Below are 27,367 nucleotides of genomic sequence, written 5' to 3' on the forward strand. Positions count from 1 at the left end.
TCAATTTTGTAGCTTTTGATAATAACATATCTTTATATCTCATTATTATTCAATTACAGAAATAAAGCAATCCCACTGTAGGCACATAGAAAAACCAGGGGAAATAAGAACGTCTATTATTTACACGTTACTCCTCCAAGTTATTGCCATTGAGAAATGGGTCAAATCAGATTAAAATACCCTAATTAGATGAGTTAATGGAATAAATAAATCATGAATTTTTAGATCAAAATGTATTCATTCTTCATCATGTACAGATATAGCAAATAAAAAGTCAACTGTTTAAATAGAAAAGTAGTAAATATAGAAGCAAAACACCTAAAGTGAGGTAAATTGTATCATGCATAGACAGACGATAATGCAGTGCAGCACAGGAACAGGCCCTTCGGCCGACAATGTCTGTGCCAACAATGATGTGAAGGTCAACTCTTATCTGCCTGCATATAATCTATAGCCCTCCATTCTCTACCTATCCATGTGCTTAACCAAAAGTCTCTTAAATACAAATACTACTTTCGTATGCCTCCACCTCTAGCCGAGCCAGTGCGTTCCAGGCACTCATCATCCTCTGTATCAAAACATCTCCTTTAAATGTTCCCTCTGTCACCTTAAAGCTATGTCAATAGACAATAGACAATAGGTGCAGGAGTAGGCCATTCGGTCCTTCAAGCCAGCACCGCCATTCAATGTGATCATCCACAATAAGTATCTTCTCCCCATATCCCTTCACTCCGCTATCTTCAAGAGCTCTATCTAACTCTCTCTTGATAGTGTCCAGAGAACCGGCCTCCACCGCCCTCCGAGGCAGAGAATTCCGCAGATTCACAACTCTCTGTGTGAAGAAGTGTGTCCTCAGCTAAATGGCCTACCCCTTATTCTTAAACTGTGGCCCCTGGTTCTGGACTCCCCCAACATCAGGAACATGTTTCCAATGTCCAAACCCTTAATAATCTTATATGTTTCAATAAGATCTCCTCTCATCCTTCTAAATTCCAGAGTATATTAGTATTTGATATTTACAACCCTGGATCTGGATCTGATTAATAATAGGCTCGCTCCGCAACTTCCTTTTATATACTTCCAGTTTATACCGCCAGAATGTTTTAGGTTTCAGAGATACAGTGTGGAAAGGAGAGAAGGTGGAATTTCTTCAGTCAGGGGGTGCGGTATCTGTGGAATTCATTGCCACAGAATGTTGTGGGGGCCGAGTCATGGTACTTCTAAGGGGGAGATTGACAGGTTCTTGATTAGTAATGGCTCAACGTGGAAGGGTAGGTCAATTAAAATTATACTAGCATTATCTTTTTGCTCTGAAAGCATGCCAGTTTAACCCAGACATTCCAAATGCATGATAAGGACGGCATGCAAACAGTGGCCTGGATAAATCTTGCCTTGATTCAGCACGCAAAACCCATCCAAGAGTATGGAACACACACAGTGGACAAACTAGGCCTCAGGTCTCCATGGCCAAAGTGACTTGAGGGAGGTGTAGATCACAACAGTTTACAATAACAAGAGGCGGCACAGTGGCACAGCCTTACAGCGCCAGAGACCTGGGATGGATCCTGATTACAGGTGCAGCCTGTATAGACTTTGTGCGCTCTCACTGTGACCGCGTGGGTTTTCTCCGGGGGCTCCAGTTTCCTCGCACACTCCATAGACGTGTAGGTTTGTACGTTAATTGCCTTCTGTAAATTGTAAATGATCCCTAGTGTGTAGGCTAGTGCCGTGTACGGGGTGATCGCTGGTCGGTGCGGACATTGGCCCGAAAGTCCTGTTTCCGTGCTGTTTCCCTGAACTAAACTTTAAGACTGGGTAATTAGGGAGATGTTATTCCCATGACTGGACGATTCAAGGACCACAGATATTAAAACTTTTGGGCAAAGGATACACTAGGATAAAGGGAAGGTAAAATCCAAATTTGACCATCACTCCAGAACTTCAGCACATCATTGGCTGAACTCTGGGGTCTGTTGTCCAGACGAGATGTGAAACAATCTGGGTTGGCTGCGGGAGGCAACACCAGGGAATAAAGGTGGGCGGGCGGTTCGCTGGACGGTGCCTTAAATGAAGGTGATGGCTGGAGGCCCGTGGCAGCCTGGGGCTCGCCTGGAATGAGCACCGCTCATAACAACTGGGGAGAGGAAAATGGAGCCAAGACAAGGCGCCTTTTGCATGCGGGATCCGTAGACCATTTCTGTTAATTTGCTAATCGGGGATGTGCTTAGGTATGGCAATATTCATAGAGTCATACAGTGTGGAAACTGGTCTTTCAGCTTAACGCCCACATAGACCAACATGTCCATTCTACACTAGTCCCATCTGCCTGTATTTGGCCCATATCCATCCAAACCTGTCCTATCCATACTCTTACCTCCTGGACTGTCTGTAAGAAAATAATTCCACAGTGCGTTTGATCTTCACACATGTGACGATAAAAGCACAGTACTGTTCTAGTGGACAATAAAGATTCAGTGATACCTTGAGAGAAGCAGGGGTTTATAGCCTAACACCACCAAGGACACAAAGTGCTGGAGTAACTCAGCAGGTCAGGCAGCATTTCGGGAGTACATGGATAGGTGATGTTTCAGGTTGGGACCCGTCTTCAGACTACATCACCTCTCCATGTTCTCTAGAGTTGCTGCCTGACCCGATGAGTTACTTCAGCACTTTGTGTTCTTTGGTGTAAAACAGCATTTGCAGTTCCATCTTCCCACCGAGTATTAAGGTAGAATGGCCATTTTTCTCATTGCAGCATGTGGCTTCTTACCACCGAGGAAAACAAAGAAAAGGATGGCGTGGTGGCGTAACGGTAGAGTTGCCGCCTTAATGCCAGAGACCCGGGTTCGATCCTGATGATGGGTACTATCTGTATGGAGTTTGTATATTCTCCCCAAGACCACATGGTATTTTTCAGAGATCTTCGATTTCCCCCCCACACTCCAGACGTACAAGTTTGTAGGTTATTTGGCTTGGTATAAATGTAAAAATCTCTAGTGTGTGCAGGGTAATGTTAATGTGTGAGGATCGCTGGTCTTTGCAAACTCAGTGGGCCGAAAGGCCTGTTTTCACGCTGAATCTCTAAACAAAATTAATGTAAACATCATATTCCCTTGGTGATAGTTACCGCACTTCAGCATCGAAGAGACAAGAGCACATTCAAATGAGTGATCATGAACTGATTGGCCAGGACGGGCTGAATCTATGTTGTAATTTCTGTTTCATTCCTTGCATGCGAAGCACATCGATCACTTTTGAAATGTACAAAACACACACTGTTTTCCTGAGCAATTTAGACCTCGACGTGACTGAGAACTGTTAAATGAATTCAGTGTTTATTTATACTCGTCTGCTACAGAAACATGCCCAGAAAAGCCCGAGGTGAGTTACATGAAGTCATTGGGCGTGCCTCTGTTACAAATCATACTGCTCTTGTTGTTACATCTGTGGGTGGGTCTCACACAAGGCAGCGTTAATAATGAGTTCACATGGCAACACTGTAAGATCATAAGCAATCGGAGCAGAATTAGGCCATTCGGCCCAAAGTCTACTCCGCCATTCGATTATGGTTGATCTATTTTTCACTCTCAACCCCATTCTCGAGACTTCTCCCCGTAACCTTTGATGCCCTAACTAATCAAGAATCCATCAATATCCACTTTAACAAAACCCAATGACTTGGCCTCCACCGCCATCTGTGGCAATGAATTCCACAGATTCACCATCTTCTGGCTAAAGAAATTAGAGTCATAGAGCCATAGAGTGATACAGTGTGGAATCAGGCCCTTCGGCCCAAATTGCCAACACCAGCCAACAATGTCCCAGCTACACTAGTCCTACTTGCCTGCGCTTGGTCCATATCCCTCCAAACCTTGTGTACCTAAGATAGACACAAAAAGCTGGAGTAACAGCGGGACAGGCAGCAGCTCTGGAGAGAAGTAATGGGTGACGTTTTGGATCGAGACCCTTCTTTAGACTGGTTAGGGATAAGGGAAATGAGAGATATAGATGATGATGATGTGGAGAGATAAAGAAAAATGAATGAAAGATATGCAAAATAGGATAATAAAGGAAACAGGCTGTTTGTAGGGTGAAAATGAAAAGCAAGTGCAAATTGGGTGGGAGAGGGATAGAGAGAGAGGGAATGCTGTGGCCCCCTGAAGTGAGAGAAATCAATATTCATACCACTGGGCTGTAAGCTGCCCAAGCGAAATATGAGATGCTGTTCCTCCAATTTGCATTTAGCCTCACTCTGATAATGGAGGCGACAGAGGACAGAAAGGTCTGTGTAGGAATGGGAAGGAGAATTAACGTGTTTAGCAACCGGGAGAACAGGTTGGTTCAGGCGGGCTGAGCGAAGGTGTTCCGCGAAATGATCGCCCAGTCTACGTTTGGTCTTGCCGATGTATAAGAGTCCATTTCTTGAACAAACGGATACAGTAGATAAGGTTGGAGGAGGTGCAAGTGAACCTCTGCCTAACCAAAAAGGACTGTCGGGGTCTCTGGCCGGAGTCGAGGGAGGAGGTATAGTGACAGGTGTTGCATCTTCTGCGGTTGCAGGGGAAGGTACTTGGGGAGGGGGTGGTTTGGGTGGGAAGGGATGAGTTAACCAGGGAGTTGCAGAGGGAACGGTCTCTGCAGAAGGCAATAAGGGGTGGTGATGGGAAAATGTGGCTAGTGGTGGGATCCTGTTGGAGGTGGCGGAAATTTCGAAGGATTATGTGTTGTATGCAACGGCTGATGGGGTGGAAGACAAGGACAAGGGGGAATCTGTCTCTGTTGCGACTAGGTGGAGCGGGAGCAAGGGCAGAGTTGCGGGGTACCGAGGAGACACGAGTGAGGGCCTCATCTATGATGGGAGAGGGGAACCCCGAGCCCTAAAGAATAACATCTCGGATGTTCTAGTATGGAACATCTCATCTTGGGCGCAGATGCGGCGTAGATGGAGGAATTGGGAATAGGCGATAGAGTCTTTGCAGGAAGCAGGGTGGGAAGAAGTGTAGTCGAGATAGTTGTGGGAGTCAGTGGGTTTGTAATAGACATCAGTCGATAGTCTATTTCCTGTGATGGAAACTGTGAGATCAAGGAATGGGAGGGAGGTGTCGGAGATGGTCCAAGTAAATTTGAGTGCAGGATGAAAATTGGTGGTGAAGTTGATGAAGTCCATAATTTCTGCATGGGTGCAGGAGGTAGCACCGATGCAGTCATCAATGTAGCGGAGGTAGAGTTCGGGGACAGGACAAGTGTACGCCTGGAGCAGGGATTACTCAACATACCCTACAAAGAGGCAGGCATAGCTGGGGCCCATGCGGGTGCCCATAGCAATGCCTTGGACTTGGATACTGTATCTGTGTACCTATCTAACTGTTTCTTAAATGATGGGATAGTCCCAGCCTCAACTACCTCCTCTGGCAGCTTGTTCCATACACCCACAACCCTTTGTGTGCAAAAGTTAGCCCTCAGATTCCTATTAAATCCTTTCCCCTTCACCTTGAACCTATGTCCTTAATTCCCTTACTCTGGGCAAGAAACTTCGTGCATCTACCCAATCTATTCCTCTCATGATTTTGTACACCCTTCACAAGATCACCCTTCATCCTCCTGCGCTCCAAGGAATAGAGACCCTGCCTACTCAACCTCTCCCTATAGCTCACACCCTCTAGTCCTGGAACATCCTCGTAAATCTTTTCTGAACCCTTTCAAGCTTGACAATATCTTTTCTATAACATGGTGCCCAGAACTGAACACAATACTCTAAATGCTGTCTCGCCAACGTCTTATACAACTGCAACGTGACCTCCCAACTTCTAAACTCAATAGGCTGGACTGCGGGAGAAGAACAAAGGGAAGAGATAAGACTTTTGCCTTCCATCACAGTGAGGAAGTGTTGGAGATTCACTGTGATGGATGTTTGTGTAAACTGTGTTAAGCGTGTGTCTTGGGTTTTTTAGTAATGTAAATCTGTAGAAAATCCAATTTCGTTCAAACCAAGCTGTTTGAATGACAATAAAAGGCATTCTATTCCATTCTATTCTATTCTATTCAATACTCTGACTGATGAAGGCCTATGTGCCAAAACCCTTTATGATCACCTTATCTACCTGCGACTCGACCTTCAAGGAACCATGCACCTGCACTCCTAGATCCCTCTGCTCTACAACACTCCCCAGAGGCCCACCTTTTAATGCCCTTGAATCCAACCTCATCTCCATTCTAAAAGGTACGTCCTTTTTCTGCTCAGGTCAACAAGGTGACTATTTTGAAGTTTGGTCATTCTTACCCATCATCAGTTCCTTTTGAGGGCTTGAAGGGCTGGCTGTCTTGACAAGCTTGGTCTGCATGCCAACTCTCCTTGCAGATGGAGCAAAACTGTAGGTGACAAGACGGGCATTGAACTGATGCAGCCTGGCGAGAATCACCCTCTTCAATCTGGCACACAGCCTGGCACTGAACCTTGGGGCACCTTGTCCTGGTGGGGTCCAGGTGGATCTCTGTGTAAATAAAAGAGAAATAAGTCATAAAATTCTTGTTACTTTTGCTAATCGAGTGCAAAATAAAGTTACCAAATAGTGATAGGCCTGGATACAGTGGATGTGGAGAAGATGTTTCCACTAGTGGTAGAGTCTAGGACCAGAAGCCATAGTCTCAGAATAAAAGAACGTACCTTTAAGAAAGAGATGAGGAGGAATTTCTTTAGTCGGAGGGTGGTGAATCTGTGGAATTCATTGTCACAGAAGGCCAAGTCCAAGGATATTTTTAAGGCGGAGATTGATAGATTTGTGATTAGTACGGGTGTCAGGGGTTGTGGGGAGTAGGCAGGAGAATGGGCTTGGGAGGGAGAGATAGATCACAGTTTGAAAGAGAAACAAATTGATAAATCGTGTGCGGTAAAATTTCCGAAAAGGAAAAAGGAAAAGCAGATTAATTGGCTTGGTATAAGTGTAAATTGTCCCTAGTGTGTGGAGGATAGTGTTAGTGTGTGGGGATCACTGGTCGGCATGGACTCCGTGGGTCAAAGGCCCTGTTTCCGTGCTGCATATATAAACTAAAACTAAGGAAGCAAAGCACAAACAAGCCAGATTCAATTTACCGCCTCAGCAGATTAAGATGTTGAAAATGGAAACATTTTAAAAACAAAACAATTTGATCAACAACAGCCCAAGCTGACCCAATCAATAGGCAAAATAAAAAAGAGACCAAAATAGCCAAACCCCCAGTGAGTTGCCAGAGAGAGCACTTTTGCATATAAAATGATTGCACACCTCGATCAAATTTCAGTTGCTGGTACAACTGAAGCAGGTCAGCTGGAACCAAACGAGCAATCTGAAACAAATAAAACAAAACAAATTAAACAAGAACCTAAAGGCATTTACTTTTAAATAAAAAAGATTATACATACATTTAACTCAAATGCCCTTAAACACACCAGCTGATTCCAATGGTACTTTGTCACATGTACCTAGATACAGTGAAATTCATTTTTTGCAAACACTTCTGTAAAATCTTATTCAACATAAACACAATCATACACAATCGCACAAGAGTGTAATGGGCCTGTCCCACATGCGACTTTTTCGGCGACTGCGGCACCCGCCATAGGTCGTTGCAGGACGCCGAAATTTTTCAACCTGTTGAAAATCCAGCGGCGACCAGAGCAAGGTACGACTCTTTGGGCGACTACTCACGACCATACAGGCTTCACCCCGCGACATGTCGCCATGGAGTCGCCTGTATGGTCGTGAGTCGTCTCCTCGGTCGCCCAAAGAGTCATAGCGTCTTTCTGGTCGCCGCTGGGTTTTCAACATGTTGAAAATTTTCGGCAACCTGCAACGACCTATGACGGGTGCCGGCAGTCGCCGAAAAAGTCGCGTAAGTGGGACAGGCCCATAAGATTACATCGAGGTAGAACACAAGAGCCACCAAATTTTCCTTCATCGACATCTCGGCCTAGATTTATAATTGTCATGAGGGCGGCTCAGCGGTAGAGCTGCGGCCTCACAGCACCAGAGGCCCGGGTTCGATCCTGACTACGGATGCCGCCTGTGTGGAGGTTGTTCGTTCTCACTGTGACAGCGTGGGTTTCCTCCCACATTCCAAAACCACGCAGGTTGGTAGGTTAATTGGCTTCTGAAAATTACCCCGAGTATGTGAAAGTGGGTACCACAGACCTAGTGTGCAGGTGATCGATGGTCGGCGTGGACACGACGGGCAAAATGGCCTGCTCCATGCTGTTCTCTAAACTAAACGAAATCGACCAAAGTACAGTGAAAAGCCCTGTGGGTAGAACAGTTGTTGGTTCTTCTACCTGTGAGGAGGCCAGCTCCCAACAAGGACATTAGCAATGTTCTTGCTGGTGATTCCCTTCTCTACCGTCGTGGTTCTAACTCTCTCCAGCTCGCCCCGACACAGAGGGCCCAAACGCCGCCGGCTACGGGAGCCAAGATCGTCCCGTCAACGGAACGCTCGAGGCCCCCCGACCGCGGGAGAACAAAGAAGGGAAGAGATTGAACTTTTTTTTTTGGCCTTCCATCACAGCGAGGAATGTGGAGAAGTCGAGGAGGTGGATGTTTTTTTTTTTGTTTTTTGTTTTTGTTTTTTTTTGTTTGTTTATTTTATTAGAAGTTAATACAGTACAAAACAATACAGTTGGCACCTAATTTTAGGTCTATGTCATACCTTAATCCATTCTATGTACAACCTCTAGTTTTATGTTATGAGAAGGAAGTAAGCAAGACAAGAAAAAGAAAACAATAGAAAGGGGAAAAAGTGGAGAAATAGATGGTAGAGAGTAGAAAAACGTGAAGTGTGTATATAAAAAATAAAAAAAGAAAAGAAAAAAGAAAAAGTGGAAAGTAAAAATAGAAGAGAAGGCCCCTTAAAAGAGAATTTTTCAAATCTATATTCGGAGATGTAAATCTATCCACGTCATGAACTGAAATCAGCTGCGGTGGATGTTTATGCTAAAGTTTGTTTTGTGTGTTCTGTTGCTTTTTATTGGTATGACAATGGCAGATGAAATTCCTCATATGTTGCTATGATTATGATTATGATGAAACCAGCATCTGCAGTTCCTTCCTACTCCTTTGTCTGCTCCACTGCGAAAGCTCCTCAAGGTATGCCTACTTTGAAGATGTTTTCCTCCTCTCTCAGACAGGAATCCTGCTTCCCCTCTGTGACTCCTACTGTTCTCTGGCTCTCCGACAAAGGGTGGTAGAAGAAGGTTTCCGACCCGAAACGCTACCTATTCCTCTTCTCCAGAGATGCTGCCAGAACCACCGAGTTATTCCAACATTTTGTGTCTATCCAAGGACACTGGCAATGTTCCCTTCTCTGAGCAGGTTGACACATCTAAATAAAAGATAATTAAATTGTCCTTTGCCAAATATCTGGCTTGCTTGTGTGCCTTAAAGGCCTGAGGCTTCTCACTAAGGCGTGGCCCCATGGATGCGGGTTGATTTGCTAACTTGGCCATGAGCAAATAACTTGACAGCCACAACTGTGGAAATCAACAAGCTCCTCCACGGTTGCTACAGAGGAGAAACAGACATTGGGGAGAAGCCAGAATGGGGTTGAGAGGGTAAAGTCGATCAGCCATGATCAGACGTTGGAGTAGGCGCAATGAGCCGAATGGCCTAATTCTGCTCCTGTCTTCTGATCTTATGACCCAAACCTATGCTGACCATATGGACTCAGATACCCGTTGAGACCACCCCATCATTGCCTCATGACATCAGTACATGTGGGGACAGGGTGTAGATGAAATCAGACTTGGACATCTACCATAGATATAAAGTGCTGGAGTAACACTGCGGGTCAGGCAAGATCTCTGGAAAAAAGGATGGCTCACTTTTCGGGACGGGACCCTTCTTCAGACTCCCATTTCAGGTCGGGACCTTTCTTCATACTGTGGTTCCTTTCATTCGGTCTAAACCAGCATCTGCAGTTCCTTTCTACACATCTAATGTACGTTTACCAAATTACCCAGCAGAGTAATATGATCGTTTTGCACTTTTGATATCTGTATCTATTGGTGGAAAAGTTATGGTCATTTAGAATGCGCAATACCGCTGTAAATAACTCTAGACTTCAAACTCCCAGGAGTCAATATCGGCAACAACTTCTCCTGGACCACCCATATAGAAGCAGCGACCAAGAAAACCTACCAACGCCTCTAGTTCCTTAGAAGGATTAGGAAGTTCAGCATGACCCCAACAACTCTCACCAACTTCTACAGATGCACCACAGAAAGCATTTTATCATGATGCATCACAGCTCCATCCAAGACCTCAAGAATTGCCAGCAATTGTGGACGCAGCCTAGACCATCACGCAGACCAAGCTCCCTTCCATTGACTCCATTTATACCTCACGCTGCCTCGGCAAGGCCACCAGCATAATCAAGGACTAGTCGCACCCTGGCCACTCCCTCTTCTCCCCTCACTCATCGGACAAAAGGTATAGGTGTAAAAACGCACACCTCCAGATTCAGGAACAGTTTCTTCCCAGCTGTTATCAGGCAACTGAATCATCCTACCACAACCAGAGAGCAGTGCTGATCAGACTTTACTGGCTTTACCTCGCATTAAATGTTACTCCCTTATCATGTACTGTAAATGTCTTGATTGTAATCATGTATTGTCTTTCCGCTGACTGGTTAGCACGCAACAAAAGCTTTTCACTGTACCTCGGTACACCTCAGTCTGAAGAAAAGGTTTTGGCCCGAAACGTTGCCCATTTCCTTTGCTCCATAGATGCTGCCTCACCCGCTGAGTTTCTCCAGCACTTTTGTCTACCTTCGATTTTCCAGCATCTGCAGTCCCTTCTTAAACTAAACTGATTTACTGGTTTTACATTAGAATTTGCAATCGAGAATTCAACAAAAAGGAGCATATCTGTGCTGAGAAAATAAACACTTATGAAATGAAAGTAGACCACTCATCCCCAGAGCCTGGCTTGCTGCATCATCCTCTCCCTGTCACAGGTGGGTAGAACCACCACAGCTGGGTCAGTGGCATTTTGGCATCTTTTTTAGCACATACACGCTCATACTGATGGGAAAAGAGGATGTTGGCAGGAGCCACATTCCCACCAGCAGAACTTGTAACTCCACTTCTTCTGGCAATTTGAAAATTGCACAATGTATGCAAAGTTTGGTCACGACCAAATTAATCATGTTATAATTATAATAGTCATACAGCGGGCGGCACAGTGATGCAATGGTAGAGTTGCTGCCTGACAGTGCCAGAGACCCACGTTCGAAACTGACTATGGGTGTTGTCTGTACGGAGTTTGCACGTTCTCCCTGTGACCGCGTGCGTTTTCTCCGGGTTTTTCAATTTCCCACCCACACTTCAAAGATGTGCAGATCTGTAGGTTAATTGGCTTTGGTAAAAACAATGTAAATTGCCCTTAGTGTTTAGGATAGTTCTAGTGTATGGGGATCGCTGGTCAATGAATCCAAGGGACTGTTTATACAATACAATACAATACAATTCCACACTGTATCTCGAAAGTCTTACAGTTGTTCCCAGTTGGAGTGAGTAAAATATATATTTTTTTAAAACCTCCAACCATTGAAGTCACTCATATTCAAATAAATACTTCCAGATATAGACCTCTGACATCTAGATAACCGTTTCACAGAAAGCACTTCAATTTCCTCCCCCGTCATCCCATTTAGAAATGTGGTGGCACAAAGAACTGCAGGTGACAGTTTACAAAGAAAAATACAAAGTGCTGGAGTAACTTAGCGGGTCAAGCAGATGTTTTGGGTCGGGACCCTTCTTCAGACTGGAGAAGTACCAAAGGAAGGGACCCAACCCAGAAGGCCGTCTGCTCGCGCCCACTAGAGGTTGTCTGACCCACTCCTACACTTTTTTTCCATTTAGTAACCTATTCCATCTTCACAGAGCCAAATGACTGGCTAAACACAGAAGGCAGGAAAGTACAGCTAGGCTGCATGCGTGGTTTCAGCAACATCTAAACCTGTTGCACAGCTTTTCTTTCCAAAGAACTACAAGAACACATTTCCTTCCCATATGGAAGGAGGTCACTTCAGCCCATCGTGTCTATGCCTGCTCACAGAGCAAGTCCATTCACCCACTCATTTACTTTGTGACCTATTGTTCCCATATTTGTATCAACTCAATTCTGCCAGCCACCTACACAGTACCGATAACTTGCGGTAACAAGAGTCAAGAGCGTTTTGTAGTCAAATGTGCTGAAGCAGAACAATGACATTCTTATTTGCATCGCAACAGATATTAAATCAATCTCTGGTAGAGACCTAACACGTCACCTATTCAAGAGATGCTGCCTGATCTGCTGAGTTACTGCAGCATTTTATCTTCCGTATACATCTTCGGTGTAAACCACCATCTACAGTTCCTTCCTGCATATTAAAAGCAACATATCTTACATGGAAATACCTATCAATATTTACCTTGTGCAGGTTTTTAAACATTATAAGAATTGGTTCAAAGTTTTGCCAGTGCTGTTCACATAACGCCTGGAGTTTAGAAGCATCAAAGCAGAGCCTGAAGACTCTCTGACGTTCAAGAGAAACCAACTTGCTTCTCACTGCCTTGAAACTGAGATGTTGGAAAGTGGTACCAACTGAATCAAATCAAAATGCAAATCCTCATCAATACAATTGGGTGGTCACGGTGGCACAGCGGTAGAGTTGCTGCCTTACAGCGAATGCAGCGCCGGAGAACCCGGGTTCGATCCGGGTGCTGTCTGTATGGAGTTTGTACGTTCGCCCCGTGACCTGCGTGGGTTTTCTCTGAGATCAGCTTTGTAGGTAAATGTGAAAATTGTCCCTAGTGACGTGCGAAGTGGCGGCGCCTAACGGCAGCGGCTCGACTGCAGTCCGTCTGTCTTTTAAAAAGTTTTTGGTTCTAATTTTTATTATTTTTTAGCTGTGTATATGTGGGGGGGGGGGGGGGAGGGAAACCGTTTAATCTCTTCCCTGTACGGGGACCCGACTTTCTCCCTGTCGGGTCTCCGGTGTCGTTGGGCCTAAAATCGCGGAGGCGGCAGCGGCCTCCAACCGGAACCAACCTGAGGGCTCCAGTCTGCGGACTCGCCATTGCGGAGCAAGCGGACTTTGGAGCAGGGAGAGCTGTGGTGGCACGCGGCTGCAACCCAACTTCGGAGCTTCGGAGGCTCTGGCCGCAGGCCCAGTGGACAGGAACATCAGGAACTCGCAGGTCCCTGGTGGGAGACCGCTTTTTGGAGCTCCCGCAACGGCAACTTCACCCGCCGGAATCGCGGGTTTTAAATGACACGGAGCGGGGCCTAACATCGCCCGGCGAGGCTTAAATGGCCGCAGGACTTACCATTGCCCGCCAGGGGCTTTAGCATCGTCAGCCCTAGTCGCCTTGATGCTGCAGTTTGACTACTGGACCGCGGGAGAAGGACAAAGGGAAAAGATAGGACTTTTGCCTTCCATCACAGTGAGGAGTTGTTGGAGATCCACTGTGATGGATGTTTGTGTAAATTGTGTTAAGTGTGGGTCTTGGGTTTTTTTTGTTTTGTTTTGTAATGTCATGACTAGGAATGAAATTTCGTTCAAACCTTGTCTGTTTGAATGACAATAAAAGGCATTCTATTATATTCTAGTGGGTGTAGGATAGTGTTAATGTGCGGGGATCGCTGGTCGGCGCGGACCAGGTGGGCCGAAGGGCCTGTTTCCATGCTCTATCTCTAAACTAAACTCAAATAGTTTCATATAGACATCCCAAAGGCGTGTGTGTTTGCAAGTTAATTAGCCTCTGTAAACTGCTCCTCGTGTGTAGAGAGTGGGTGAGAATGTGGGAAAAAATAGGACTAATGTAAACGAGTGGCATGGACTCTGTGGGCCGAAGGGCCTGCTTCCGTGCTGGATCATAAAATTAGACACGGGCTTAAGCTTATGATGCCTTTGTGATAAGCACCACCAAGAGAAACAAATTTGCTATTGACCAGTTGATAAAGTTTATAGAGAGTCATAGAATCATACAGGTGGAAACAAGCCCTTTGGCCCAACTTGCCCACACCGGCCAACAAGTCCCATCTGCCGGCGTTTCGCCATATCCCTCTTAACCTGCCTTATATAGGCATGTGTCCAAATGTTTCTGAAACATTGCGATAGTACCTAACTCAACTACCTCCTCCACAGTTAGTTCTATACACCCACCACCCTTTGTATGAAAAAGTTACCCCTCAGGTTCCCATTAAATCTTTTCCCCACATCTTAAACTTATGTCCTCTGGTTCTCGATTCCCCGTCTCTGAGCAAGGGACTGCGCGTCTACCCGATCTATTCCTCACATGATTTTGTACACCTCTGAAGCTCGACACCAAGTTCTAACAACATGAGAAGTTAAATCAATGACATTTAATACACACCTTCCCACATCCCCCCCCCCCCCCCGACCCACAACTTCCCTTCCCATGGTGTTTCCTCTCAAAGGTGCGCAAACATTATTCACGTTCATTCAGTGTGCACACTACTGACAACCCATGTTTCTGATAAACCTGGGTACGATTTTAGAAAGCAAAAAGAAAATCGACAATTCAGAAAAATCATTGCAAACGTGAGTTTCATCAGCTGGCGTGAAAACTGCCACATTTAAACTGGCTTTTCAATTCATACATGGATTTATTAACTCTCTCCCCGCAAATCCGATATACACTGAGGTAATCATTCAATAACCAATCTCCAAATGAAAGGAATCAAAGGGTCACATGAGTAGCTATTAATTGGCTTCCATCCATTTAAGCTTTAGTTCAGTTTTGCTTGCTGGTTGCTAATCCGAGAGGTTTCGGACAGAACATTAGGGTGGATCCAGTGCAGTACAGGACCTGGCATAAGTCGCAGCAACAATGAGTCACTATCTCCTGCGATGTCTGGCCAAGTCATAGTGATACAGTGTGGAAACAGGCCCTTTGGCCCAACTCGTCCACACCGGCCAACAATGTCCCAGCTACACTAATCCCACTTGCGTGCTCTAGGTCCATATCCCTCCAAACCTGTCCTATCCATGTACCTGTCAAACTGTTTCTTAAACGATGGGATAGTCCCAGCCTCAACGACCTCCTCTGGCAGCTTGTTCCATACACCCACCACCCTCTGTGTGAAAATGTTATCCCTCGGATTCCTATTAAATTTTTTCCCCTTCACCTTGAACCCATGTCCTCTGGTGCTCGATTCCCCTACTCTGGGCAAAATACTCTGGACATCTACCCGATCTATCCCTCTATGATGTTATATACCTCTATAAGATCTCCCCTCATCCTCCTGCACTCCATGGAATAGAGACCCAGCCTACTCAACCTCTCCCTATAGGACATACCCTCTAGGCCTGCGAACATCCTTGTAAATCTTTTCTGAACCCTTTCTAGCTTGACAATATCTCTCCTATAACACGGTGCCCTGCACTGAACACAATATTCTAAATGGGGTCTCACCAACGTCTTATACAACTGCAACCTGACCTCCCAACTTCTATACTCAATACTCTGACTGATCAAGGCCAATGTGCCCAAAGCCTTTTGGACCACCTTATCTACCTGTGACTCGACCTTCAAGGAACCATGCACCTGTACTCCTAGATCCCTCTGATCTACAACACTACCCAGAGGCCTACCATTCACTGTGTAGGTCCTGCCCTTGTTCGATGTCCCAAAATGCAACACCTTGCACTTTTCACAGTTCCATCAACCATTCCTCCGCCCACCTGGCTAATCGATCCAGTTCCTGCTGCAATCTTTCACAACCATCTTCACTGTCTGCAAAACCACTAACTTCTGTAATCATGTATAATCTTTCCGCTGACTGGTTGGCACGCAACCTCGGTGCACGTGATAATAAACTAAACAAACAAAATTACGGGTCCCAATCTGAAAAGTTTACATCCATTCCAACATCTGCAGTTTCTCATCTCTCCACCAGTGAACAGACCCTCTTCAACACCTCTAATAATCCCCCCCCCCCCCCCCCCCCCCCCCCGCCCCACTCCTAGAGCGCCACTTAATTCTGGGGATATGACCTCTGGTCCTAGAGTCTCCCACCAGTGGAAATATCCTTTCCACATCCACTCTATCTATGCCTTTCATTATTCTGCAAATTTCAATTAGGTCCCCCCTCAACCTTCTAATCTCCAGTGAGTAGAGGCCCAGTGCTGTCAAACGCTCATCAAATGCTAACCCACTTCTTCTTGCGTATGGCGTGCACAGCCTAAAGTTGTAGGACAACCTGTTCTATTTGATCTTATTTGATTGTGCACACCAGGTTGATTGCATTCGTGAAGGTTGCAATCTCCCACCCCCTAACCCACTCAATCCTGGAACATGGTCTGATGTTTGCGATTTCAGACACAGTTACTGGGCTGTTCTCACCATGCAACATGTGGAAACCACTTTGATTTCCTTTGAAATACAGCTGTCCTCCCTTTTAGATAAGCCTTCGAGCAATAATATTTGTAAAAATGCCATGACCCAGTTTATATTTCTTAACATATTCATATCCAATGGATTCATGATATCACTTTCTCCTCCAAGATATTATTTACTTTAAAGAACGTGTTTATTTGTTTCATACAAGAGCTGAATTTACTGGGATTTGGTTAAACTTGCTGAAGCTTCCCAATATATAGCCAGTTTGTTTACCTTAGACTTTACTTTAGACTTTAATAATTTTAGTGACTTTAATTTAGTTTAGAGATACAGCGTGGAAACTGTGCCGACCAGCGATCCCCCAACGCTAGCACAATCCTACACACTGGGGATAATTTACAATTTGCAAAAGTCAATTAACCTGCAAACCTGTATGTCTTTGGAGTGTGGGAGGAGACCGGAACACCCGCAGAAAACCCACGAGGTCATGGGGAGAATGTACAAACTCTGGACAGGCAGCACCAGTAGTCAGGATTGAACCTGGGTCTTTGGCGCTGTAAGGCAGCAACTCTACCACTGCGCCACTGTGCCCTGTTCTTTGCCTGTTCAACAATAACACAGCTACATTTGGTGCCACAGTAGTTTAAAGTTGAAAGCACAAATCAGCTGCTTGTGAAAGCATTTCTAGTCTAGACCGGACCACGAATAACACACAAGGGAAACCTTGAGGGAGCTGGGGGGTAAATTACATTGTGACCGAATGAGACGACTTTGAACAAACAGGATAGGATCCCGGCGAGCCGTGGTCATACCCGACAGCAGGGCTGGTTCACCCCCTAGTGGAACCGGGATCCCACTTGAAACGACCCGGATGCAGAAAGACCTGGGGAAGCCACCGAGCCCAGCCCTAGCTCGTCCCCCGAAGACAGAAAGCAAAAAATATATAATAATCGGACCAGAGCTGAGAATTTGAAGAACTGCACAACAAGGGACATGGATATAACATATAACGTTTGGAGGGATCTGCACCAAACAGAGGCAGGTGGGACTAGTGTAGCTAGGACATGTTGGCCAGTGTGGGCAAGTTGGGCCCTAGGACCCGTTTCCACACTGTTTCGCTCTATGACTCGAAGGGAGATCATGGCTCGAAGATGAAAAAAGATGCTACGTACCATCAAGAGCTCAAGCATCAGAGACCATCACACAAAACAACTTCCCTTTCAAGGCCACCAGCATAATCAAGGGCCAGTCTCTACGTCATTGGGGAACCTCGGACCTCATTGATACAGAGTGCAGGAGGTAGTCCTCAGCCTTGCAGCACATCAGTTCCTTGGACACAGTGCAACGTCCGCAATTGGGCAGAGGTGAATCGAACAATACTCCAGCTTACGGAAGAACTTTGTCCAGAGACAAAGCTGTTCCCGTGTCTGGTGGTGGGTAGCGCTGTCAAGCTTCAAGACTCATCAATTCTCTTTCATCACCCCTCATGATGGCAAGTATTTGAACTGACATTCCAACATTCCACTGCGCACCCTCCCACATTAGTAACACTGCAAACTTCATACCTAGCTCTTTGCTGCTCGAGACTAATGGGAACAGACACCTTGCAGGATGCCTTGGGTCAGATTGTCTAACCTACTCCCAACTCTTGGGAGTTTCAGGCCTCCATAGAAACATAGAAACATAGAAAGTAGGTGCGAGAGTAGACCACCAGGTCCGTCGAGCCCGCACCGCCATTCGCTCATGGCTGAACACTAAACAGACACACTTACCCACAAACAGTAGACACAAGACACAGAACACAAGACACTACCCTCCCCTTTATACCGCTATCACCCCTCTCCACCCCAAGAACCTCGCGATCTCCTGGGGGAGGCAAAAAACCGGATAAAAACCCAGGTCCAATTCGGGAAAAAAATCCGGGAAATTCCTCTCCGACCCCAATCCAGGCGATCGACACTTGTCCAGGAGATCACTCAGGTCTTACTATACTAACCATACCTAGGTCCATATCCCTGCCCTCTCCCCGTAGCCCCTTATCCCTTTGGCAGCTAAAAAACCATCTATTTTAGTCTTAAATATATTTAAAGTTTCTGCTTCCACTGCTCCCTGGGGCAGTGAATTCCATAAATTAACCACCCTCTGGGTGAAGAAGTTCTTCCTCATCTCAGTTTTAAAAGAGCCCCCCCTTATTCTGCAACTATGTCCCCTAGTTCTAGTTTCCCCGATCATTGGGAACATCCTCGGTGCATCCACCCGATCAAGGCCCCTCACGATCTTATATGTTTCAATGAGATCGCCTCTAATTCTTCTAAACTCCAAAGAGTAGAGTTCCAGCCTACTTAACCTTTCCTCATATGTCAATCCCCTCATTGCAGGAATTAATCTTGTAAACCTTCGCTGCACTGCCTCCAGGGCTAGTACATCCTTTCTTAAGTATGGACCCCAGAACTGTACACAGTATTCCAAATGTGGTCTCACTAATACTGTGTACAGCTGCAGCAAGACCTCCGTGTTTTTATACTCAATCCCCCTAGCAATAAAGGCCAAAACTCCATTGGCCTTCCTGATTGCTTGCTGCACCTGCATACTAACTTTTAGTGATTCATGTACTAATACCCCTAGATCCCTTTGCGTTGCATTACAACGCAGCTCCTCCTCATTTAGAAAATAACTTGCCCTATCATTTTTTTTCCCAAAGTGAATGACTTCACATTTATTAGTATTAAATTTCATCTGCCAAGTTGTTGCCCACTCACCTAGCTTATCTATATCCTTTTGCAGACTCTTCCTATCCTCCTCATCCCCTACTTTTCCTCCCATTTTTGTATCGTCCGCAAATTTTGATATATTACACTTGGTTCCCTCCTCCAAATCATTTATATAAATTGTGAACAACTGGGGTCCCAGCACCGACCCTTGCGGAACCCCGCTAGTTACCGGTTGCCATCCCGAGTATGAACCATTTATCCCCACTCTCTGCTTCCTATTTGTTAGCCAATCCTCTACCCATGCTAATATATTACCCCCAATCCCATAATTTTTTATTTTTAGCAATAGTCTCTTATGTGGCACCTTGTCAAAAGCCTTTTGGAAGTCCAAGTATACCACATCCACCGGTTCCCCTTTATCCACCCGGGTTGTTACTTCCTCAAAGAATTCGAGCAGATTCGTTAAACAGGACTTCCCCTTCACAAAACCATGCTGGTTCTGTCCGATGAAGTCATGTTTATCCAAGTGCCCCGTTAGTGTTTCTTTAATAATTGTCTCTAACATTTTACCCACCACCGATGTTAGACTAACCGGTCTATAGTTACCCGCCTTCTGTTTACTTCCTTTTTTAAATATAGGTGTTACATTGGCCATTTTCCACTCCACTGGGACCGTTCCTGCCTCCAGGGAGTTTTGGAAAATTATCACCAATGCATCCACAATCCCCACCGCTATCTCCCTCAAGACCCTTGGATGTAATCCATCAGGCCCAGGGGATTTATCCTCCTTCAGTCTCATTAATTTCCCTAATACCACCTCCTTGGTGATCTTAATAGTATTTAGCTCCTCCATTCCTACCGCCCCCTGTTTATCCAACGTTGGAATATTTTTTGTGTCTTCTATGGTGAAGACTGATACAAAATACTCGTTTAATGCCTTTGCCATTTCCATGTTCCCCACCAACAACTCTCCAGTCTCACCCTCCAATGGACCAACGTTCACCTTAGCCACCCTTTTTCTTTTTATATAGCTATAAAAACTCTTACTATTAGTTTTTATGTTGTTCGCTAAATTCCTTTCATAGTCTATTTTCCCCGTCTTAATTAATCTCTTAGTTATTTTTTGCTGACCTTTAAATGCTTCCCAATCCTCTACCCTCCCACTATCTCTGGCTACCTTATATGCCCTTGCCTTCAGCCGAATACTATCCTTTATAGTTTTACTGAGCCATGGCTGACTGTTCTTACCCTTACCCCTTTTTTTCTTCATAGGAATAAATTTTTCTTGAAGGTTATACAGTATACCCTTAAACGTACACCACTGCTCATGTACCGTCTTATTCTTGAGTCTGCTATCCCAGTCAACTTTGATCAGCTCAGTCCTCATACCTTCATAATCCCCCTTATTTAGACTAAGCACCCTAGCCTGAGTTTCAACCTGCTCCCCTTCTATTTGAATATGGAATTCGACCATATTGTGGTCACTTGTTCCCAACGAGTCCCTAACTATGACATTTTTAATTAATCCTGCTTCATTACACAGGACCAGATCCAAGATTGCCTCCCCCCTTGTCGGTTCGGTGACATACTGTTCTAGGAACCCGTCTCTAATACATTCTATAAACTCTTCCTCTAGTCTACCCTGCCCAGTTTGGTTTGCCCAATTAATATGAAAATTGAAGTCCCCCATGATTACAGCAGTTCCCTTTTTACATGCGTCAACTATTTGCAGATTTATGTTCTGACTAACAGCGTCACAGCTATTTGGAGGTCTATAAATTACACCCACTAGTGTTTTTTTCCCCTTATTATTCTCTATCTGTACCCAAGCTGTTTCACTATCCTGATCCTTCAACGCAATATCCTTCCTCTCTATTGCCGTTATTCCCTCCCTTATTAAAAGGGCCACCCCTCCTCCCTTTCTTTCCTGTCTATCTTTCCTAATTGTCGAGTACCCCTCTATATTTAACTCCCAGTCCTGATCTCCTTGCAGCCATGTCTCCGTAATGGCCACGATATCATAACTATATATACTTAATTGCACCGTTAATTCATTTATCTTATTACGAATACTCCGTGCATTTAGATAAAGCACTTTCAGATGATTTTTACTACCCTTCCTTTCCGTTTTTGCCCCTTTTACATCTAGATCTTTATCTTCACAAATTCTGTCTCCTGTCACATTTTGAATTTCCGCTTCCCCACTGATACCCTGCTCTATTTCCTCTACCCCTGCCGTTATTACCCCCCTTGATACCTCCCCCCCGCTACTTAGTTTAAAGACCTCTCTACTGCCCTAGTTATATGATTTGCCAGGACCCCAGTCCCAGCACCGTTCAGGTGAAGTCCGTCCTTACAGAACAGATCCCCCCTGTCCCAGTACTGGTGCCAGTGGCCCAAGAAACCAAACCCATTATTCCCACACCAGTCTTTGAGCCACGCATTTAGCTTTTTAATTTTACGTACCCTCGCCGATTTGGCCCGTGGCTCAGGTAGCAATCCGGAGATCAGTACCCTCGAGGTTCTGCTTTTTAATTTATTCCCTAACTGCTCAAACTCCTTCAGCAGATCCTCCTTCCTCGTCCTTCCTATGTCATTGGTCCCCACATGGACCACGACCACTGGATCCTCCCCCTCCCTCTGCAAATTTCTCTCCAGCATCGCAGAGATATCCTTAACCCTAGCACCGGGTAGGCAACACAGCCTTCGGGACATGTTCTGCTGGCCGCAGAGAACCTTATCTACCCCCCGAATAATACTATCCCCTATCACTACGGCATTTCTTCTAACTCCCCCCTCTTGAATGGCCTCCTGATCCACGGTGCTGCAGCCAGGTTGCTCATCCCTCCCACAGCCCCTGATCCCGTCCTTACATTGAGTAAGAGCCTCGGTCATGCTCGTCAGGGACAAGGGCTGTGGCTCCTGCCGCATCTCCTCCTGGTTCCCCCTACCTGCCTCGCTTATGGCCACACCTTCCTTTCCTTGCTCACTGCCTACTGAATTAGTTAAACTGGTCGGTGTGACCATCCCCTGGCACAAAACATCCAGGTAATACTCCCCCTCCCTGATGTACCGCAGCGTATGAAGTTGGGTCTCCAGCTCATCAATGCGGAGCTGGAGTTCCTCTAGCCTCAAACACTTACTGCAGCTGTAGGGATCTTCTACATCAATGGTGTCGACAAATTCCCACATCTCGCAGTATTGGCACATCTCCTGACCGCCCATCTTATATAGGTAATTAACTGGTCCTGTTTAAGAATCCCCTACTGTATTGATACACCCCTTATTTATATAATCCTACCTCCTATAAATGGGAAAGTACTCACCCCAGCCGTAAATTACCTACTGGTTTGGCTGTCTAGTGGTAATTCCGTCCGCTCCCACACTCCACTCCACTCCCACACTCAGTTTCCTACCTTCATATCAAGCACTTCTGGGCTTGTCATATGCACAACCAATTCAAGAGCAGCCATTTCTACAGCAGACCCCACAAACCAAACCAGTCACTTGCCTGAATTGGAGTGATGGACTGCAGAAACTTGATTTAATGCTACGATTTAAATGCAAAATGAAAAAAAAGGGATTTTTTTTTTTGCAGGAAGGAACTGCAGATGCTGGTTTCTACCGAAGATAAACACAAAGCGCTGGAGTAACTCAGCGGGTCAGGCAGAATCTCTGGAGAAAATGAAGAGGTGACGATTCGGGCCAGAACCCTTCTTCAGACTGAAGAAAGGTTCCAACCCGAAACGTCACGTATTCTGCCTGACCCGCTGAGTCACACCAGCATTTCGTGGAGTCTGAGTGAGGGTCCCGAACCCCCTGGGCAAGAGACTCCGTGAAATTACCCGCTCTATTCCTCCAATGCAGTCGACAAGTGCAATCCTTATCTTTTCCCATTTAGGATGCAGCTACAACAGCTGCCAGATTTCAATGCAGGTGTGGGAAGAACAGCTCGGTTCCCACAATAACCGCTTTTTGTCCAAACAGGACAATATAAAAAGCATTAGTCAGCATCATCATACAGAGAGGTGTTTAATGGGGCCTGTCCCACTTAGGCGATCTTTTAGGCGACTGCAGGCGACTAGGCTGTCGCCGATGGTTGCCGGGGTGTCGCTTGTATGGTCGTGAGTAGTCTCCTCAGTCGCCCAAAGAGTCTTTCTGGTTGCCGGTGGATTTTCAACATATTGAAAAAAATTTTGGCGACAGTGGCGACCGTGGGTTTGACGCCGATGAGCGTAGCTTGACGTAGGTGCTGTCGTAGGGTGTCGCCAGGTTAACGTAGATTGTCGCCGGGATGTCGTAGGTTGTCACCAGGTGACGCAGGTTGTCGCCGGTGCCGACTTCGGTCAGTTCCATTGTCGTAGTCACCGTCAGTCACCTAAATAAGTCGCCTAAGTGGGACAGACCCATAAGAGTTGCATAAAAGCGTGATTAGATTTATATTAAAGCATGAAATGCTGGGGTTCAGCAGTGAGACGGAGGTGCTGTTTTTGTGAAGAAAGGAGCTCACACGACTCAGAGTGATAACTGGAGCTGTGCATATAGAGCGACAATATTGACCAAAATAAGATTAGCATATTTAAAAATGGCCTTAGAAAGAGTCCTCCAGCCCAGTTCTGTACGTCAGGGAGCCATCCCCATCAGTCAAAGGGCCTAACCTCCGAGATCTTTTATGGAAGGTGTGGGTGAGCTCTTGAATAATCCTTGCATCAATTTTATTTAGTCTATCTTGGTTCGACAATTGCGTACAGTTTTGGTCTCCTAATCTGAGGATTGCGTACAGTTTTGGTCTCCTAATCTGAGGAAAGACATTCTTGCCATAGAGGGAGTACAGAGAAGGTTCACCAGACTGATTCCTGGGATGTCAGGACTTTCATATGAAGAAAGACTGGATAGACTCGGTTTGTACTCGCTAGAATTTAGAAGATTGAGGGGGGATCTTATAGAAACGTACAAAATTCTTAAGGGGTTGGTCAGGCTAGATGCAGGAAGATTGTTCCCGATGTTGGGGAAGTCCAGAACAAGGGGTCACAGTTTAAGGATAAGGGGGAAATCTTTTAGGACCGAGATGAGGAAAACATTTTTCACACAGAGAGTGGTGAATCTGTGGAATTCTCTGCCACAGAGGTAGTTGAGGCCAGTTCATTGGCTACATTTAAGAGGGAGTTAGATGTGGCCCTTGTGGCTAAAAGGATCAGGGGGTATGGAGAGAAGGCAGGTACAGGATACTGAGTTGGATGATCAGCCATGATCATATTGAATGGCGGTGCAGGCTCGAAGGGCCGAATGGCCTCCTCCTGCACCTATTTTCTATGTTTCTATGACAAAAAGCAACAGTATTTGCTGAGGATTGTACAAATTGCCCTAGGATCACTAGTCCAGAGCCATCCCATCCTGAATAACCATTTTGGATAGAGACATACCCTGACTGAAATAACAATTCTGTATAATCGCACCTAATCGGCAACAGTCTGTCTGTCTTTTCATCTTTTTTGGTATTTTTAGTGAGTTTTAAAATTATGTGTCAATGTTCTCTGGTTTGTTTTATGTGGGGGGGAGGGAAACTTTTTTTCAATCTCTTATCTTGCCGGAGATGCGATTGTTTTCCGGATCGTATCTTCCGTTGCTCTGCGGCCTAACATCATGGAGCTGGCGGCCTTGCCGGAGGCTGACTTTGAGCCTCACCGCAGGGCCATTTCCATTTGCGGTTACTCTTCAAGACTCTAGCAAGTTAAAGTGTCAGTGCAGGTAGCGAGTTTCCAAACAGGGACTTTCTTCCCTCCCCACAAAAAAAAAGGAACCAGTAAACTTCCAATAATAAAACTAACTACATTCCCTCAGTTTAGTTTAGAGATACAGCGTGGAAACAGACCCTTTGACCCATCGAGTCCGCGCCGACCAATTAACCGACAAACCTGTACGTCTTTGGAGTGTGGGAGAAAACCAAAGATCTCAGAGAAAACCCACACGGCCACAGGGAGAACATACCAACTCTGTACGAACAAGCACCCATGGTCAGGGTCGAACCTGGGTTTCTAGAGCTCTGGCAGCAACTCTGCCACTGCTCCACTGTGCCGCCCTTATGGCAATTGCTGGGGGTGGGAGATTGCAACCTTCACGTGGTCCGCCCTGTTTCGACGAATGCAATCAACCTGGCGTGCACAATCAAGTAAGATCAAATAGAACAAGTAGTCCTACAACTTTAGGCTGTACACGCCATACACAAGAAGAAGATGATGCAACTAGAAGGATGAGTTATGATCTCATTGAAATCTGCCAAATAATGAAAGGCCCAGATAGAGTGGATGTGGAGAGGACGTTTCCAGTGGTGGGAGAGCCTCGGACTGGAGGACACTGCATCAGGATAAATGGACATGTCTTTAGAATGGAGATGAGCAGGAATTTCTTTCGCCAGAGGGTGGTGAATCTGTGGAATTCATTGCCGCAGAAGGCTGTAGAGGCCAAGTCGTCGGGTAGTTTTAAAGTGGTGATTGATGATTAGTAAAAGCATCAAAGGCTACAGGGAGAGGCAGAAGAGTAGGGTTGAGAGGGTAAAATAGATCAGCCATGATCGAATGGTGGGACAGACTCAAAGGTAGAATTCTACTCCTATAGCTTATGGTCAATGGTATTAGATCCTAGAGGGTGGCAAATGACCTTCACAAAGTGCTAGAATAGACAATAGGTGCAGGAGTAGGCCAATCGGCCCTTCAAGCCAGCACCGCCATTCAATGCGATCATGGCTGATCATCCACAATCAGTACCCCGTTCCTGCCTTCTCCCCATATCCCCTGACTCCGTTATCTTCAAAAGCCCTATCTAGAAGAAGGTCTCACTGAGATATCAATGAGAAAACAGAATGTCAAAATTTGGTTGACTAAATCATTATAATTTGAAGTGCTGCATGTACATTAACAACTGGTTCAAAATGGTTGAAAGCAAAGGACATCAACAAGGAAGAAATATTGCAACATTAAACAAATGCATAAATCAGTATGCACAGAGTATATTCTATTCATAACAAAATATTATTACCTCTGTATCCTGAAAGTCACCATTCTTCGGGCATCCCAGTTCTGGACAAGTGACCGGAGATCCACAGCCTTCCCTGATCATCAGTTCGACATATTGTGTCAAGCACTGATTGGGTCAGACAGGGGAGAGAGAGGGAAAAAAAGCACATCAGTTACTTGGCATCAACATGTCTGCTATGTTGATTGAATCAGTAAACCTTTGGAGTATTGTGAGCAATGTTGGGCCCTATATCTGAGGAGGGAGGTGCTGGTGCTGGAGAGGATCCAGAGGAGGTATACAAGAATGATCCCAGGGATAAGTGGGTTAACTTTTGATGAGCGTTTGATGGCACTTGACCTGTGCTCGCTGGGGTTTAGGAGGATGAGGGGGAACCTCATTGAAACACCGAATAGTGAAAGGCCTGGACAGAGTGGATGTGGACAGGATGTTTCCACTAGTGGGAGATTTAACAGACATTCCTTTAGGAAGGGGATGAGGAAGAATTTCTTGAGTCGGAGGGTGGTGAATCTGTGGAATTCATTGCCACAGAAAGCTGTGGAGGCCAACAATGGATATTTTTAAGGTGTAGATGGATAGATTATTGATTAGTGCGGGTGTCACAGGTTATGGGGAGAAGGCAGGAGAATGGGGTTAAGAGGGAAAGATAGATCAGCCATGATTGAATGGCAGAGTAGACTTGATGGGCAGAATGGCCTAATTCTGCTCCTATCACTGATGAACATGAACTTTAGGTTTCACTCATCACACCGTGAGACTCTAGTTGAGTTTAGAGATGCAGCATGAACATAGAGTCCACGCCAACCAACGGTCACCCATTTACACTGGATCTACATTATCCCACTTTCTCATCCTCTCCCTACCCACATGAGGGGCAATTTACCGAGGCCAATAAACCTACAAACTTGCACGTCTTTGGGATTTGGGAGGAAACTGAAGCACCCGAGTGAAACACACACGGTCACAGGGAAAACGTGCAAACTCCACACAGATAGTGTCAGAGGTCAGGATCGAACTCAGATCTCTGGCGCTGTGAGGCAACAGATCTATGCTGCGCCACTCGAATTCTAAGTGAATGCAAATATTCTGTGCTGCTGCAAGCAATAGTTATCAAAGCACAAATATTAGCACATTATACCATCCATACAATATTTTTATTGAAAGCTAAAAATGCCATGAACTGTCGGTTATTAGTGTTACCTTGTGATATAGCTAGAAGCTCTGAAATAAGGCCTAGTGAACAGAT

General features: G+C 45.6%; 1 protein-coding gene across 1 annotated transcript in view; it reads right to left on the reverse strand.

Moving 5' to 3' along the window:
• rnf144b (ring finger protein 144B) overlaps positions 1 to 27,367 on the reverse strand; it is an 83,350-nt gene that overhangs the window by 12,629 nt on the left and 43,354 nt on the right. The window contains exons 3-5 of the mRNA XM_033013716.1: positions 26,125 to 26,229; positions 7,263 to 7,323; positions 6,281 to 6,491 (exon numbers count right to left, since the gene is read on the reverse strand). Of these exons, the coding sequence (XP_032869607.1) occupies positions 6,281 to 6,491; positions 7,263 to 7,323; positions 26,125 to 26,229 (377 nt within the window). The remainder of the gene's footprint in view (positions 1 to 6,280; positions 6,492 to 7,262; positions 7,324 to 26,124; positions 26,230 to 27,367) is intronic.

This window comes from Amblyraja radiata, chromosome 2 (assembly GCF_010909765.2).
Source record: "Amblyraja radiata isolate CabotCenter1 chromosome 2, sAmbRad1.1.pri, whole genome shotgun sequence".
NCBI lineage: Eukaryota > Metazoa > Chordata > Chondrichthyes > Rajiformes > Rajidae > Amblyraja > Amblyraja radiata.